The sequence below is a fragment of the Trachemys scripta genome, chromosome 4 (genome assembly GCF_013100865.1).
Source record: "Trachemys scripta elegans isolate TJP31775 chromosome 4, CAS_Tse_1.0, whole genome shotgun sequence".
Taxonomy (NCBI): domain Eukaryota; kingdom Metazoa; phylum Chordata; order Testudines; family Emydidae; genus Trachemys; species Trachemys scripta.
In genome coordinates this window covers 75055527-75070455 of record NC_048301.1, presented here as the reverse complement: position 1 = coordinate 75070455, position 14929 = coordinate 75055527, and the positions used below count along the sequence as shown (strand labels likewise).

At 44.3% G+C, this 14929-nt stretch overlaps 1 protein-coding gene across 2 annotated transcripts in view; it reads left to right on the top strand.

Annotated features, from left to right (window-relative positions):
- Nucleotides 1-14291, top strand: part of ALKBH3 (alkB homolog 3, alpha-ketoglutarate dependent dioxygenase) — a 51768-nt gene extending 37477 nt beyond the window's left edge. For both annotated transcript variants that reach the window (XM_034769628.1, XM_034769629.1), the window contains exons 9-10: nt 9957-10055; nt 13848-14291. In XM_034769628.1, the coding sequence (XP_034625519.1) occupies nt 9957-10055; nt 13848-13940 (192 nt within the window). In that variant the 3' untranslated portion in view covers nt 13941-14291. The remainder of the gene's footprint in view (nt 1-9956; nt 10056-13847) is intronic.
- The last annotated feature ends 638 nt before the right edge of the window (nt 14292-14929 follow it).

Below are 14929 nucleotides of genomic sequence, written 5' to 3'. Positions count from 1 at the left end.
TGGGGCAGGGCTGAAGGCGCTACCAGCCCCAGGACCACTGGAACCGCAGTCCCCTGGGACTGGAGCAGCAGCTGGGGTTGGGTCAGCCCCCCTGGGACTGGAGCAGCAGCAGTCAGGCCCTGTCGCAGGAGCAGCGGTGGGGCTGGAGCAGCTCCAAGCCCCTGCAGTGTTCGGTTAGCTCTCTTCTCTCCCCTTCTCCCCCGGGGTATTTTTGGTAAAAGTCAGGGACAGTTTGTGGGCTTCAGTGAATTTTTGTTTATTGCCCATGACCTGTCCCTGACTTTTTTACTAAAAATAGCCATGACAGAATCTTTACCTTAGTTATGGTTAGAGGAGGAGATGGGGAGTCAGGACTCCTGGGTTTTATTTTGGGCTCTGCAACTGATGCTGGTCTTGGGCAAATCACTGCACCACTTTGTTTCTCACTTTCACTGGTTGTAAAATAGGAATAGTAGCCCTGACCTCTCTTAGATGCCATGATATCCTCAGATGAAAAAACACCATCCATTGCAAAATATGAATAAGTATTTGTATCTGATTTTCAGTGTATGCCGTGTTCATGAGTGACAGAGAAAACTGTTTGGGAACAAGCATATGCAAAAAAGTGTGTAGAGCACAAGTAAAACAAAGTAGCAAGCACACCACAGAATTCTCTGAGGGGACAAGAGCTACCATGTAATAGACAAGGCTGAGTCTTATGAGATCGAGAGACATTAGCATAAGCATGGCTCACTCAACATAAATATCAGAAATGGAGATTTCTGAAAGTTGATTCAATTTTCTAGACATTTCTGGAATCTTTTCCAATAAGCAGCTCAGTTTCATTATTATAAAGCCCTTCTCCACTCACTGAGTGCGGTCAAGAAGGTGGTGGAGATTTTGGTTGTTTGCTTTTCAGAGGGCATGTTAAATGGCTGGTTCCCAGGGGTGCATTCTCACTCTGGGATTTTGAATTCTGTGTCTGTTGCTTGAAGACGCAGTAACTGTTTTCACAGAGCTGAAGGCATTTGGCACTGTCCCTGTTAGGGGAATTTTGGCAAAGGCGTTACTGTGTCAGAGCCAAACCTTATTTTCCAAAACAAATGATGCCTCTGTCCTTGCCCAGCCCTGACTCCCAGAGCAGGTACAGAGCCCAGTTGTCTGCACCATATTTCTAAATCTCCATGCTGCAGCCTGTTTTCTTCCTCTTTTCTATTAACCACTTGTCTTCTGCCAAATGTTCTGGGCACTTCCTAGCATCCCATTGGTTTTGAATTCAAGGTTAATTGGTCATTGACACAGCTAAACACATGACATGAAAGGCCAGCAGCATATGGAAAACTGAGCAAGCTCAGTACTTCTGACGTTCCTTGTTGGTGTAATGCTTTTCAGCATACTAGCTACAGTACGTGGTTGTGGCAGGCTGAGATTCTGGGCTGCACGGCTGCCCTGTTACCATCATGCTACCTACTCTTTTTTTGTGGGGTGGGGGAGGGATTCCCGTTGTAAATTCTTCCTTTCCCTTGCAACACAAAACATTTCCACCTCATGCTGGGCCCATCTCCTGCCACTGTCCTGACTAACTTATAGGAAAACATCAAGAACAATGGTAGACAAGTGACTTGACGATCTGCAGTGCTGTGTTGTGGTGCAACTGCATGATGGGGGCAGGAGGATTCATACAGGAGAGAATTTCTGCTGTAAGTCTGAATACTCCCCAGAGCTTTAGAAACTCTGAGTTAGGGTATATCTATACTATCCGCGGGATCGGCAGGCAACAATCAATCCAATGGGCGTTGATTTATCGCGTCTAGTCTAGACGCGATAAATCGATCCCCAAGCACGCTCCCGGCGACTCCTGTACTGCATCAGCGCGAGACGCGCAGGCGGAGTCAATGGGGGAGCGGCAGCAGTCGACTCGCTGCAGTGAAGACACCGCGGTGAGTAGATCTAAGAACGTCGACTTCAGTTACGTGAATAACGTAACTGAAGTTGCGTAACTTAGATCGATTCCTCCCTCACTCCTGCCTGTCCCCCTCCCCCCCCCCCCAATGTAGACCAGGCCTTAGTGTCATTGCATGAGTTCAATCCCTTGCTGGGTTGTATCAATGGGACTGTGTGGCTTCTGTAAAATAGCACTGGTGAATCTACTATAGGGAATGATGCCACACTGTCCTCAGGTGTGCATTAAGATTTAATAGATCTTTTCTTTCTCTAACTTCTCTGATTCTGTGGAATTGTTTTTAGGAACAACTCCAAGGTCATATGAGGTTCAAGAATGTGCTTTTAAGCTTTACATTTACTGCTTCCTACCAGCTAAGCCAGCAGCTTTCCTAATTATAAACTATATCTAGTTAAAGATGGACTTGAAACAATTTTACCTGTTTGGCTGGGGCAGTATAAACCCAGGCTTTTATTGAGTGTACAGCTGAAAACTATTAGAGCAGCTAATCTCAGTGCACCAAAATGCAGGCCAGTTCCTTTTGTAGGCCTGCGTTTCAGGGGCTACTCCTTTTCTAAGAGTATACAGAATTGACCAAGCTGATTATATAAAAGTGACCATGTGTTTCTCCAGATTTATTTTCAGGTATTTAAAACATCACATTTACTCACCTTAAAAATCAAAGAATCACTTTTAAGTGCCAGCACAGCAAATGGTTCTGAAAACCCACCTGGATTGTTCTTCTAACATCAGCTCCAAAGGTAAAGATTCTGCAATGAGGACTGCAGACAAGGGTGTTGTTTATACATAGCCACTTTCCTGACAATACTTCAACAGATAGGGTCTCTTATCAGATCAAATCTTCCAATCCATTTTAACCAAGAAGATCAGGAGGCAAAGATGAAGAGTTTGTTCTTGTCCAGACATAAAATAACATGATGTAATCCTGTGAAATGAAACAGAGCTTTCATAATGGTATTTATGTATCTGCTGTTTGTCAGCAGTCATGGACTTTTTATAACTTCTGTTTTAAAAACAAAAAACCTTCTCTCTCTCTCTGAAGTTAAAAAACCAAACCCCTCCACCCCAAATCTTTATCTTTGCATATGGATTGCTAGGGATGCTTCTAACAGATCAAGATGATTGTCCAAAAATTCTTGGGTGCCTCATTATGCCTTTTTCAAATAAACATTGTCCTTGCAAAGAGCATGCTAGCCTGTATTCTGAACAGCGCTGAACACCTTCAGCACTCTCAGACTTCAATAGGAGCCATGTATACTCAGAACCTTAGAGGACTGGGCCCTTAGAGGCCACAAAGAGAAACACTAATGGTTCCATTATTCCCAGCACAAGCACTGGCAGTATGAATGGCCTCATTCTGTCTCCCTGTTTCTTCCTGGGCATGAGGAAATGTGGCTGCAGTTCTGAGTCAATTCTATCATGTCATGCTTTTTGGTTTTTTGGAACTCTTTATTTGGGAATTGATCTGAGACCCACCAAACTTATTTCACTTAAATCTCACACTGGATTTAACACTCCCATTTTAGAGGTGAAGGCTTTATCTGCTAAGCCTTTCATCCATATTCCTCTTGTCCTTGTTGGTTTTGCATTAGGAATTGTTCATACCCAAATTTACTCTCTCATTTAAACTCTGAGGCCTACATTTTCAGGTGATATTGACTGATACTCTGATTTTCAGAAAGCACTGGGCACTTGTCCTTGTAAAGTGAGTCAAGTTGGGCACACTAAAATGAAGCACCCAAAATAATGTCCTTTTTGAAAATTTAGACCTGTTTTTTTGTTTTGTTTTAATTAATGGAAAATAGCTTTGGTCTGTAGTGATTTTTAAAATAACACTTTAAAATACCAAGTTCTTCAAGTACTGTAGTTGTCCCTGTGGGCACTCCACGTCAGATGCACATGTGCCTATGGGCCTTTGATTGGAGATTTTCAGTAGCATTGTCCACAGGTTTGCCCCTGTGCCATACCTATCCCTGGGCTCTGGTCTGAGCGTGCATAGGGAAGGTAGGATCCCCTGCTGCTGCAGTTCCTTCTCAGCCGCCTGCAGCCTGAGACTGAGCCTTGCTGTATCTGTAGTTAGCTTGTGAACTTTGCCTTCTTACTTGATTTATTCTTTTTACTTATTTTGAATTTAATTGATTTTCTTTGTTTTCAGACTCTTTGTTTGTTTGTTTTTTGCACTGTATGTATTCCTCCTTCCTTGACAGCAAGGGCTTCCTGCCACCTCAGTTCCCCCTTTGTTTGGGGCTGCCTCTGTGTCCAAAGTATGGTCAAAACCCCAGGTTTTAAACTTTGCAAGGTCTGTTCCATCTTCCCTCCCTGTACATTGGTCTGAAGAGACCCAAATGCCCCATCGACCTCCAACATCTAAGCTCTGGCAAGCCGTTTCAGAACCCCCAAAACATGCTAAGAAGAAGAGGCCCAAATCAAGTACAAAGGAAAAATCTTCCCAAAGATCAGTTGCTAAAGTGTCCTCGTGTCCTGGTGTGGGTACAGCGGACGCTCCTCTCCTTCCTGATGCTGAGTCTCGCCCACCTTCAAAGAAGACTTCTGGGTCTTCTCATGCCGAGAAGCCCTGTTTGGTACCAGTCTTGACATCCAGTACTGAGCCCTTTTGACATAAGGACTCTGCAAGGAGATCAGCATCAACACCAACTCCCTTGGTAGTAGCTCTTCTGGTACCGCATACTCTTAACAGGCCAAGAGCTTACAGAACATACAGATTGCTTGCTCATGCCACCTCTGGTACTGGCAGCTACATCACAGCAGGCAGCCCAACAACTCACCTCACCGGTACTGAGCTCATTGCTGCTCCCACAAGACTTCTTTATCCTTCAGGAACCCAACTCTCCTCTTTTGGCCAGTACCAAAAGGGATCACCTGATAGTACCGTTAAACCAGCAAGTATCTACCAACCTGACCGCCAGTCTTGGCACCATCCCCAGTACAGATTCCACCTCCAGTCCCAAAGTGGCTTCCAGTCCCTAAGAAAAAGGGAAGATGGAGGCCAATCCTACACCTCAGAGTGCTAAATCTGCAAAAATGGAAGCGCTTTCACTTCTGGTTCACCCAAAGGAGGACTGTCCCCATCAGAGTCCCACCTCACTTGCATACTCAACTACCAGTTGAGCTTAAGGACCTCAGGCCTGTTGGTGAGCTCCAACGAGAGCCACTTTTAAGGCTTTTCACTGTCTTGCGGGTGGAGTTTCCACATTCACACACCCCACAATATACAGATTCCTTAAGAGCCCAAGGATATGTACAGCGCAGGTGCAGACCCACAGACACTGTTCCCAAAAATCTCTATCAAAAGCACATGTGTATCTGAAGTGGAGTGTCTATACTCTATAGGAACAACACATTTTGAATAACTGCAGTTACTGTACAGGTAAGTAGCGTCTCCTGGGTATTTATCAAACCATTCATTGTCCTCTGTTACTTGTCTGCAATATGGAGTTATTCTGGAATAGCTATCTCAATAACTCTGTGTGGGTGCTCTAATTCTGCAATAAATGTCCACATGTGGCATCATTCAAGGACATTTATTCCAGAATTAGAGCATCCATACATGGAGTTTTTTGGGAATAGTTATTCCTGTATAATTCCATGTGTAGGTATCTGAAAGTTGAGGTCTTGTAACACTTGCTGTTTCACAAATAGTGGTGTTTCAGTGTGAGGCAACTATCCCTTTGCTTCAGGCAAGATAGAATCTTATTCTAATAACCGTCTTCTAGTCTGAATTGTGCTACAATGTTTCAAAATGACATGGGCTCCACTTGTCTTGCGGAGGATACAGTAGTCTTTCAGATGACACAATAAGTTGTGGCCTATCTTATCTCTTTCCCCTGAAGCACAGCCCCATTTCATCTGATGTATTCCATTCTACTAGTGACAGGCTGTGTTTAATTCACTTGGGAGTAATTGCCATCTTGAGCAAGGGCTGGAACATTTTAGCAATGCCTTCCCTAATCTCCTCCAGGCCAACTGCAATGAGTGTGATTTTAGGAGCCTGCACCAACCATTATAAGAAACAGGAAGAGAGACTGCCTCTGTAATTATAAATAAATAAGTGAAATGGGGAAAAAACAACTTGAGCATCTGTTCTGTATGATTGTGCTCTACAGCAGTGGTTTTCAAACATTTTTTCTGACGACCCAGTTGAAGAAAATTGTTGATGCCTGCAACCCAATGGAGCTGGGGATGAGGTGTTTGGGGTGCAGGAGGGTTTCTTGGTTGGGGGGGGGCTCAGGATTGGGGTTGGGGTGTGGGAGGGGGTCAGGGCTCTGGGCTGGGCATGCAGGCTCTGGGGTGGGGCCAGAGATGCAGGGCTTGGGGTGCAGGAGGGGGCTCCAGATTTGGGGGGATTGGGGCACGGGGTTGTGGTGCGGGCTTACCTCGGGTGGCTCCTGATCAGAGGCGCAGCGGGGGTGCTAAGACAGGCTTCCTGCCTGTCTTGGCACCGTGGACCATGCTGCACCCCAGAAGTGGCCAGCAGCAGGTCCAGCTCTTAGGCGGAGGCGTGCAAGCGGCTTCTCACGGCTCTCACCCACAGGCATTGCCCCCCAAGCTCCCATTGGCTGGGAGTGCAGAGTTCGTGCTTGGTGTGGGGTCAGCGCGCGGAGCCCTGTGACCCCCCCGCGCCCAGGAGCCAGACCTGCTGCTGGCTGCTTCCAGGGCACAACGTGGTGTCAGAACAGTTAGGGACTAGCCTGCCTTAGCCAGTCAGCACCGCCGACGGGACTTTTAACGGCCTGGTTGGCAGTGCTGACCAGAGCTGCCGCGACCGTAGTTTGAAAACCACTGGTCTACAGGGACACTGTCAACATTTAGAATCTTAAAACATGACCCACATTTTTTCCTTATCTGTTTACAGTCACAGTATATATTTTTCATGAACAAATAATTGATTCAGTGTTTTCTCCCTTGCTGTCTTCTCCTACGCTCAATTCCTATAGGGGAAAAAAGTCAGTAGCTCAGTCCTCAGAAGTGACCTTCGAAGCCAACTGTTGGAAAGACCCTAAAATTAACAATTCATTATGCGAACAGCGTGGGGAAGCTGCAATAACAAAGCCATGTTTTGTGCAGCCTAGTCCTTGGGACTGAACCTGCAATGACGAACTAGTACGTGTCTTTGCAGTGCAGCACTTTTTTTTTTTTTTTTTTAAATTATAAAGACGGATTTCAGTTTCATGCTTCCCAACATTTGTTATAAACAAAAAATAAAAACACCTTGAGTCTGTCCTTTTAATAGTAGTTTTTCAGTTTAAAGCAGACACTCTGTAGCTGAATTTCTACCTTAAACTTCCCTGAATATCTCATTTCAGAAAAGCTTTACACATTTATTAGACAGGGATGGTAAAATTGTCAGTAGTGGTGCAGACAAGGCAGAAGAGTTCAATAAATATTTCAGTTCTGTATTTGCGAAGAAGCTGGATGATGTCACAGTTTGCGGTGATAATTACACAGTTTCTATTGTAACAGTAAGTATGGAGAATGTTACACAGACTGCTAACGCTAATCATTTTCAGATCTGAAAGACCAGATAATTTGTACCCAAGAGTTTGAAAAGAATTGATGAGGAGCTCTCTGAGCCATGGATGTTGATATTTTACAAAACTTTTGGAATACTGACGAAGTCCAAGAAGACTGGGAAAAAAGTTAATGTGTCAATATTTTAAAAGGGTAAACAGGATGACCCAGGTAACTATAGGCCACTTAGCCTAACATGGATCCCAGGTAAAATCACGCTAAGGCTGATATGGGGTACAGTCAATAAAGAATTAAAATATGGCAGCATAATTAATACCTATCCATCTGGTTTCATGGAATATAGGTCTTGGCAAACAATCTTGATAGCATTTTTGATGATATTACAAGTTTGGTTCACAAAGATAACTGTTGGCATAATAGACTTCTGTAAGACATTTGATTTAGTACTGCACGACATTCTGATTTTAAAAATTAGCACTATACTAGAGTTCAAACCGATGACCAGAGAGGTGAGAACAGGCATTGTGGGACACCTCTCAGAGGCCAATCGCAGCGCTGTAGCCCCGGCACAGAAAGCTCCATGCCTCTCGGGGTGATTTTTTTTTTTTTTTTTTTTTTTTTTTTTTTAGAGCACTACAACTGCATAGTTTCTGCACACGAAGTGGCTTGTCTGTGTGTACACCTCGGGAGTAACGGCGCAGAAAGCTGCTTTACTGCCCAGAAACTTGCTAGTGTAGACGGGGCCTAAGAGCTTATCTACACTGGCACTTTACAGCACTACAACTTTCTCATTCAGGTTTCAGTGTAGTGTTGTAGTGCTGTAGTGTAGACCAGGGATCTCAAACACGCTGCACCATCTCCATTTTGTCTTGAATCCTGCTTCTTACCTCTTGAGTAACTTTGCTACAAACTGAGTCTCTGAACAAAGGACTGAATGACCCATCCAAGTTGTGAATGTATTCCAGAGGGACTTTCAAGCCAGCAAACTCACCAATACTGCTAAGAACCTGATACATGGATGTTGAATCTTTGTATGTATGTAACTGTTTTACCATTTAACATCTCTCTTCTTGTTCTTTCCTTTTTCTTTAGTCTCTAAAATTAAAGGTTTATTATAAAGGATTGGCTGGCAGCATGGTATTTTGGGTAAGATCCAACCTAATACTGACCTGGCAATGGGGCTGGTCCTTTGGGGTCAGAAGAACATTTTATATAGTGGAAGAATTTTAAAATAGGTCCAGTTCGGTGAGAAGTTGTGTTGACTGGGAGCCAGAGAAGTGGAGTACAAGAAGGGGGCTGTGAGATTCCCCCCACATCCCCCCCCCTTTTTTTTTTTGTGCTTCTTGATAACCAGTGTGGATCAGAAGCACAGTTTGTGACTGGTTGGGGAGTTTAACTTCTTTGTTACCCACCAGTCTTGGGAGTATCTGCACAGCTTTTCGCAGCCTGCCCTGACCTTGGCATTTCCAGTGAGGGCTACCCCAGGTGCATATGGTCACATATGCATCTTAATACAAATAAACACACGTCCTGCATTGAGGAACCAAGAATGGTAGGTCACTTATAAGATGTAGGACTGTATTTTGGAAAGCAACAACTGAGACAGGACTTTAGGGATCATAGTGGATAACCAACTGAATATGAGTTAGCAGTGCAATGTGGTGACAAAGAAAGCAAATGCAATCTTTGGACGTATAGTCAGGGGACGAATAAGTAGAAGTAGAAAGGTGTTACTACCATTGTATATGGCATTTGTGAGACCAATGCTAGAATAGTGTGTCCAATTTTGATGACCACTCTTTTAAAAGAATGTTGATAAATTGAAAAGGATTGTGAAGAGTTACAAGCATGAAATGAGATCTGGAAAACCTGCCTCACATAGAGAATAAAGAAACTTAATCTATTTAGCTTAACAAAATGAAATTTAAGAGGCGACGTGGTCATGGTCTACAAGAACCTACATGGGGAGATTTTGCGTAGTAGAGGCTCCTTAATCTAACAGACGGACAAAAGCAGAATAAAATATATAATGGATGTAAGCTGAAGCTAGACAAATTCAGATTAGAAATAAGGCATGATTTCTTTTATAGAGGTTAATTACGGTAACCATTGGAACAACTTACCCTAGGGATGTGGTGGATTCTCCATTACTTGAAGTCTTTAAAGCAAGGCCGAATGCCTATCTAAATTATATGCTGTAGTCTAACTCAGCTGGAAGTGATGGTCTTGATGCAGGAATCACTTGGTGAAATTCTAGGTGTTACAGATGAGGTCAGACTAACTAATCATAGTTCCTTCTGGCCTTAAAATTATGAACCTTGGTGAAATATAGCTGCTGCCTTACAGTGACACACGGAGTGGTATAACTGCTCTTCATGATACAATGAGAACCTTATCAGACCAAAGTCTTAATTGATAATCTGCTGAGGAACCCCTTTCTTGTTTTAAGCTCTGATGTGGAGTCCCCTAATGCAGTGTTTCCCTCTTCTGCACACACTTCTGTATTTTTATTTCTTTTTTCTAGGAAGAGAATGGGGACTATACTTATGTGGAAAGAGTGCGGATCCCATTGCCTCATGGAACTTTACTGATGATGGAGGGAGCTACCCAGGAAGACTGGCAGGTGAGAATATTTGAGCAACGTGAACAAGCTTTTTCCCATTGTGGTATAGTTTTCTCAATTCCACAAACTACGCCAGTGGGGACATGAGTTACTGGGAAAGCTGTTGGGAGATGTGTGTTATGCAATAACATGACGCTTCACTATATATTAACAGTTCTTTCCATAAAGAATCTCAATGCATCCCACAAAATTAATAGCTTAAGCTGAACAGCATCTCTGCAAGATCAATAAGTGATATATATCAGAGAGGTAGCCATGTTAGTCTGTATCCACAAAAACAATGAGGAATCCGGTGGCACCTTAAAGATTAACAGATTTATTTGGGCATAAGCTTTCCTGGGTAAGAAAACCACTTCTTCAGATGCATGGAGTGAAAATTACAGATACAAGCATAAATATACTGGTACGTGAAGAGAAGGGAGTTGTCTTACAAGTGGAGAACCAGTGTTGATAAGCCCAATTCAGTCAGAGTGGATGTGGTCCACTCCCAATAATTGATGAGGTGGTGTCAATACCAAGAGAGGGAAAATTGCTTTTATAGTGAGCCAGCCACTCCCAGTCCCTATTCAAACCCAAATTAATGATGTTAAGTTTGCAAATGAATTGTAGCTCTGCATTTTCTCTTTGAAGTCTGTTTTTGAAGTTTTTTTGTTGAAGAATGGCTACTTTTAAATCTGTTATTGAACATCCAGGGAGATTGAAGTGTTCTCCTACTGGCTTTTGTATGTTACCATTCCTGATGTCTGATTTGTGTCCATTTATTCTTCTACGTAGAGACTGTCCGGTTTGGCCAATGTACATGGCAGAGGGGCATTGCTGGCACATGATGACATATATCACATTAGTAGATGTGCAGGTGAATGAGCCCTTGATGGTGTGGCTGTTGTGGTTGGGTCCTCTGATGGTGTCGGTAGAGTAGATATGGGGACAGAGTAGGCAACGTAGGCAGAATAGGGGTTTGTTACAGGGATTTTTTCCTGGGTTAGTGTTTCTGTGGTGATGTATGTAGTTGGTGAGTATTTGCTTCAAGTTGGGGGGCTGTCTGAAAGTGAGGATTCACCTGCCTCCCAAGGTCTGCGAGAGTGAGGGATTGTTTTCCAGGATAGGTTGTAGATCGTTGATAATGTGCTGAAGAGGTTTTATCTGGGGGCTGTACGTGATGGCCAGTGGTGTTCTGTTATTTTCCTTGTTGAGCCTGTCCTGTAGTAGGTGACTTCTGGGTACCCGTCTCGCTCTGTCAATTGGTCTCCTCACTTCCCCAGGTGGGTATTATAGTTTTAAGAATGCTTGATAAAGATCTTGTAGGTGTTTGTCTCTGTCTGAGGAATTGGAGCAAATGCGGTTGTATCTTCGGGCATGGCTGTAGACAATGGATCGTGTGATGTGTCCTGGATGGAAGCTGGAGGCATGTAGGCAAGTATAGCAGTCAGGTTTCCGGTATAGGGTAGTGTTTATGTGACCATCACTTATTTGCATGGTAGTGTCCAGGAAGTGGATCTCTTGTGTGGATTGGTCCAGGCTGAGGCTGATGGTGGTGTGGAAATTGTTGAAATCAAAGTCACAAAGCTCAGCCACCAGGTGTGCCGTGGCCCCATCAGGGATACTGTTCCTCACAGCTTGTAGGCCATCCTTGTGTTGAATATTGGTGTAAAGAGCTTCTACATCCATGGTGGCCAGGATGGTGTTTTCAGGAAGATCACCAATGCATTGTAGTTTCCTCAGGAAGTCAGTGGAGTCTCGAAGATAGCTAGGAGTGCTGGTAGCGTAGGGTCAGAGGAGAGAGTCCAAATAGCCAATAATCTTCCTGTAAGAATGCCAAAGCCTGAGATGATGAAGCGTCCAGGATTTCCAGGTTTATGGAACTTGGGTAGCAGATAGAATAGCCCTGCTCGGGGCTCTAGGGGTGTGTCTGTATAGATTGGTTCCCATGCTATAGCAGGGAGTTTTTGAGCAGATGGTATAGTTTCTTTTGGTACTCCTCATGGGATCGGAGGACAGTGGCCTGTAGAATGTGGTGTTGGAGAGTTGCCTGTCAGCCTTCTGTTTATAATCAGATGTGTTGATGATGACTACGGTACCTCCTTTGTCAGCCCCTTTAATTATAATGTCAGAGTTGTTTCTGAGGCTGTGGTTGGCATTGCGTTCTGTATGGCTGAGGTTATGGGGCAAGTGATGCTGTTTGTTCACTATTTCAGCCTGTGCACAGCTGCAGAAGCACTGTATATAGAAGTCCAGTCTGTCATTTCGACCATCAGGAGGAGTCCACGCAGAGTTCTTCTTCTTGTAGAGTTGGTAGGAGAGTTCCTGTCGGTCAGTGCGCTGTTCATTGGTGTGTTGAAAATAATCCTTGAGTCAGAGATGGCGAAAGTAGGCTTCTGGATCACCGCGGAACTGTATCATGGGCGTGGTGGGGCAGAAAGAGAGTCCCCGAGATAGGACAGACTCTTCTGCTGGGCTGTGTGTGTGGTTGGCTAGATTAACAATATTGTTGGGTGAGTTAAGGGTACCACTGTTGTAGCCCCCTGTGGCATGTAGGAGTTTAGTTTACTGTCCTTTTTCCTCTGTAGAGAAGTAAAGTGTGCGTTGTGAATGGCTTGTCTCGTTTTTGTAAAGTCCAGCCACGTGGAAGTTTGTGTGGAAGGTTACTTTTGTATACGAGTCTCCAGTTTTGAGAGATGATTCTTGATCTCCTCCTGTTTGCTGTACAGGATGCTGATCAGGTGGTTCCACAATTTCTTTGAGAGTGCGTGGCACAATTTCTCACCATAGTCAGTGTAGTACGTCAATTGCAATGGATTTTTTACCTTCAGTCCATTTGGTATGATGTCCATCTGTTTGCACTTGGAGAGAAAGATGATGTCTGTCTGTACAATACCTACCTGGGGAAGTGAGGAGACCAATTGACAGAGCGCGACAGGTACCCAGAAGTCACCTACTACAGGACAGGCTCAACAAGGAAAATAACAGAACACCACTGGCCATCACGTACAGCCCCCAGATAAAACCTCTTCAGCACATTATCAACGATCTACAACCTATCCTGGAAAACGATCCCTCACTCTCGCAGACCTTGGGAGGCAGGTGAATCCTCACTTTCAGACAGCCCCCCAACTTGAAGCAAATACTCACCAACTACACACCACACCACAGAAACACTAACCCAGGAACCAATCCCTGTAACAAACCCCGTTGCCTACCCTGTTCCCATATCTACTCTAGCAACACCATCATAGGACCCAACCATTTCAGCCACACCATCAGACCACCCTGACTGAATTGGCCTTGTCAGCGCTGGTTCTCCACTTGTAAGGTAACTCCCTTCTCTTCATGTGCCAGTATATTTATGCCTGTATCTGTAATTTTCACTCCACGCATCTGAAGAAGTGGGTTTTTTACCCACGAAAGCTTGTGCCCAAATAAATCTGTTAGTCTTTAAGGTGCCACCGGCTCCAAGTGATATATAGAGATCACTCCACCCACCACTTAAACTCCTATGTAATGGTCCTGCATTTAGGAGAGGCAGTGACAAACACAGTATGCATTTGAAAGTGCATAGGCAATTTAGGAAGACAGAACTTAATGAAGTTGTAATTTGGCCTAACCACTCTACTGTTACAAAAAGTTCTGTGGGTTTCTTAATGGCCCTGAGCAGTCAGGACATGGGTTTTATGACTTATCAAATTATTATAAAAAGTGAGTGTCACCATCCTGTAAAATGAGGATTTTAGTATTTGAATATTAAATGTTTTTAATTATGCAAACCCATATTCTTTTTGTTCATAATGTTTATAGCATCGGATACCTAAGGAATATCATGCCAGGGAACCACGGATAAACTTGACATTTAGGACCATTTATCCACACCCTGAGGGAATGCAAAGGTGAATGAAGACAACTGTTTTGGATATTACTGGATATAACATCACATCTGATCCAAAGCCTCAGACATAGTGCTGGTTTGGAGCAAGAAGCCATAATGGATTCACAGTTACTGTCAAAAATCTGATGGGGAGAAGGGAACAGAGCTGTCATCATGAAGAACTGTGACAGTCACAAGTTTCCTGTAACATGCAGATGATACTGTCATATTTTCAGACATAAGATGCTATTTGATTTTGCTAATTCATAGACTTTGTTTTGTTTGATTTTAAAAAACAATAGTGACCTGTCCCTTTTGAGAGAGGTGAAAATGCTTGCATAAAATTAAAGATATGAAAGTTCACCCATGGGAAAGCAGCTTCAGTGATCAGTGCTTTTTTACCACCACCCCACTACCCTGGCAAAATGTGAATGGGTTTTTATAGCTGAGACAAGTAACATAAAATAATCCTGTCATGCTGGTCTACATTAAACCATGTAGGTGTTTGTATAAATAATACTTTGCACTTATGTAGCACATCAACTCAGAGGCTCTTGGTGCACTTATAATTAAGGCTACGATTTGGTCATGGAGATTGCGGAAGTCACGGATTCCGTGACTTCCACAGACCTCCGTGACTTCAGCCTGCAGCAGCTGGGAGCTGCAGGGTACTCCACTGTCCGTGGTGGCTGAGAGCTGTGGAGTACCCCTGCAGCCCAGAGTGGAGGGGAATCCCCCACCGTTCCCCAGCCTCTGCAGGGAATTTCCCGGAGCTCCCCTGTTCCTGAGACCCCCCAGCAGCTCCTCAGTTACCGCTGCCAGCAGGGGAACCCTCGGAGCTCCCCAGCCTGGGGGGGGGAGAGAGATCCCCCAGAGGTCCCCGGGCAGCAGAAGCTCCCCAGCCTCCATGGGCTGGGGTCACTCCCAGTTATTGGGCAGGGGCCGCAGCTTCCAGCCACAGCAGGACAGGATGCTGGACCCTTCTCCCTCCCCATTGGTTATGAACATTTTTAGT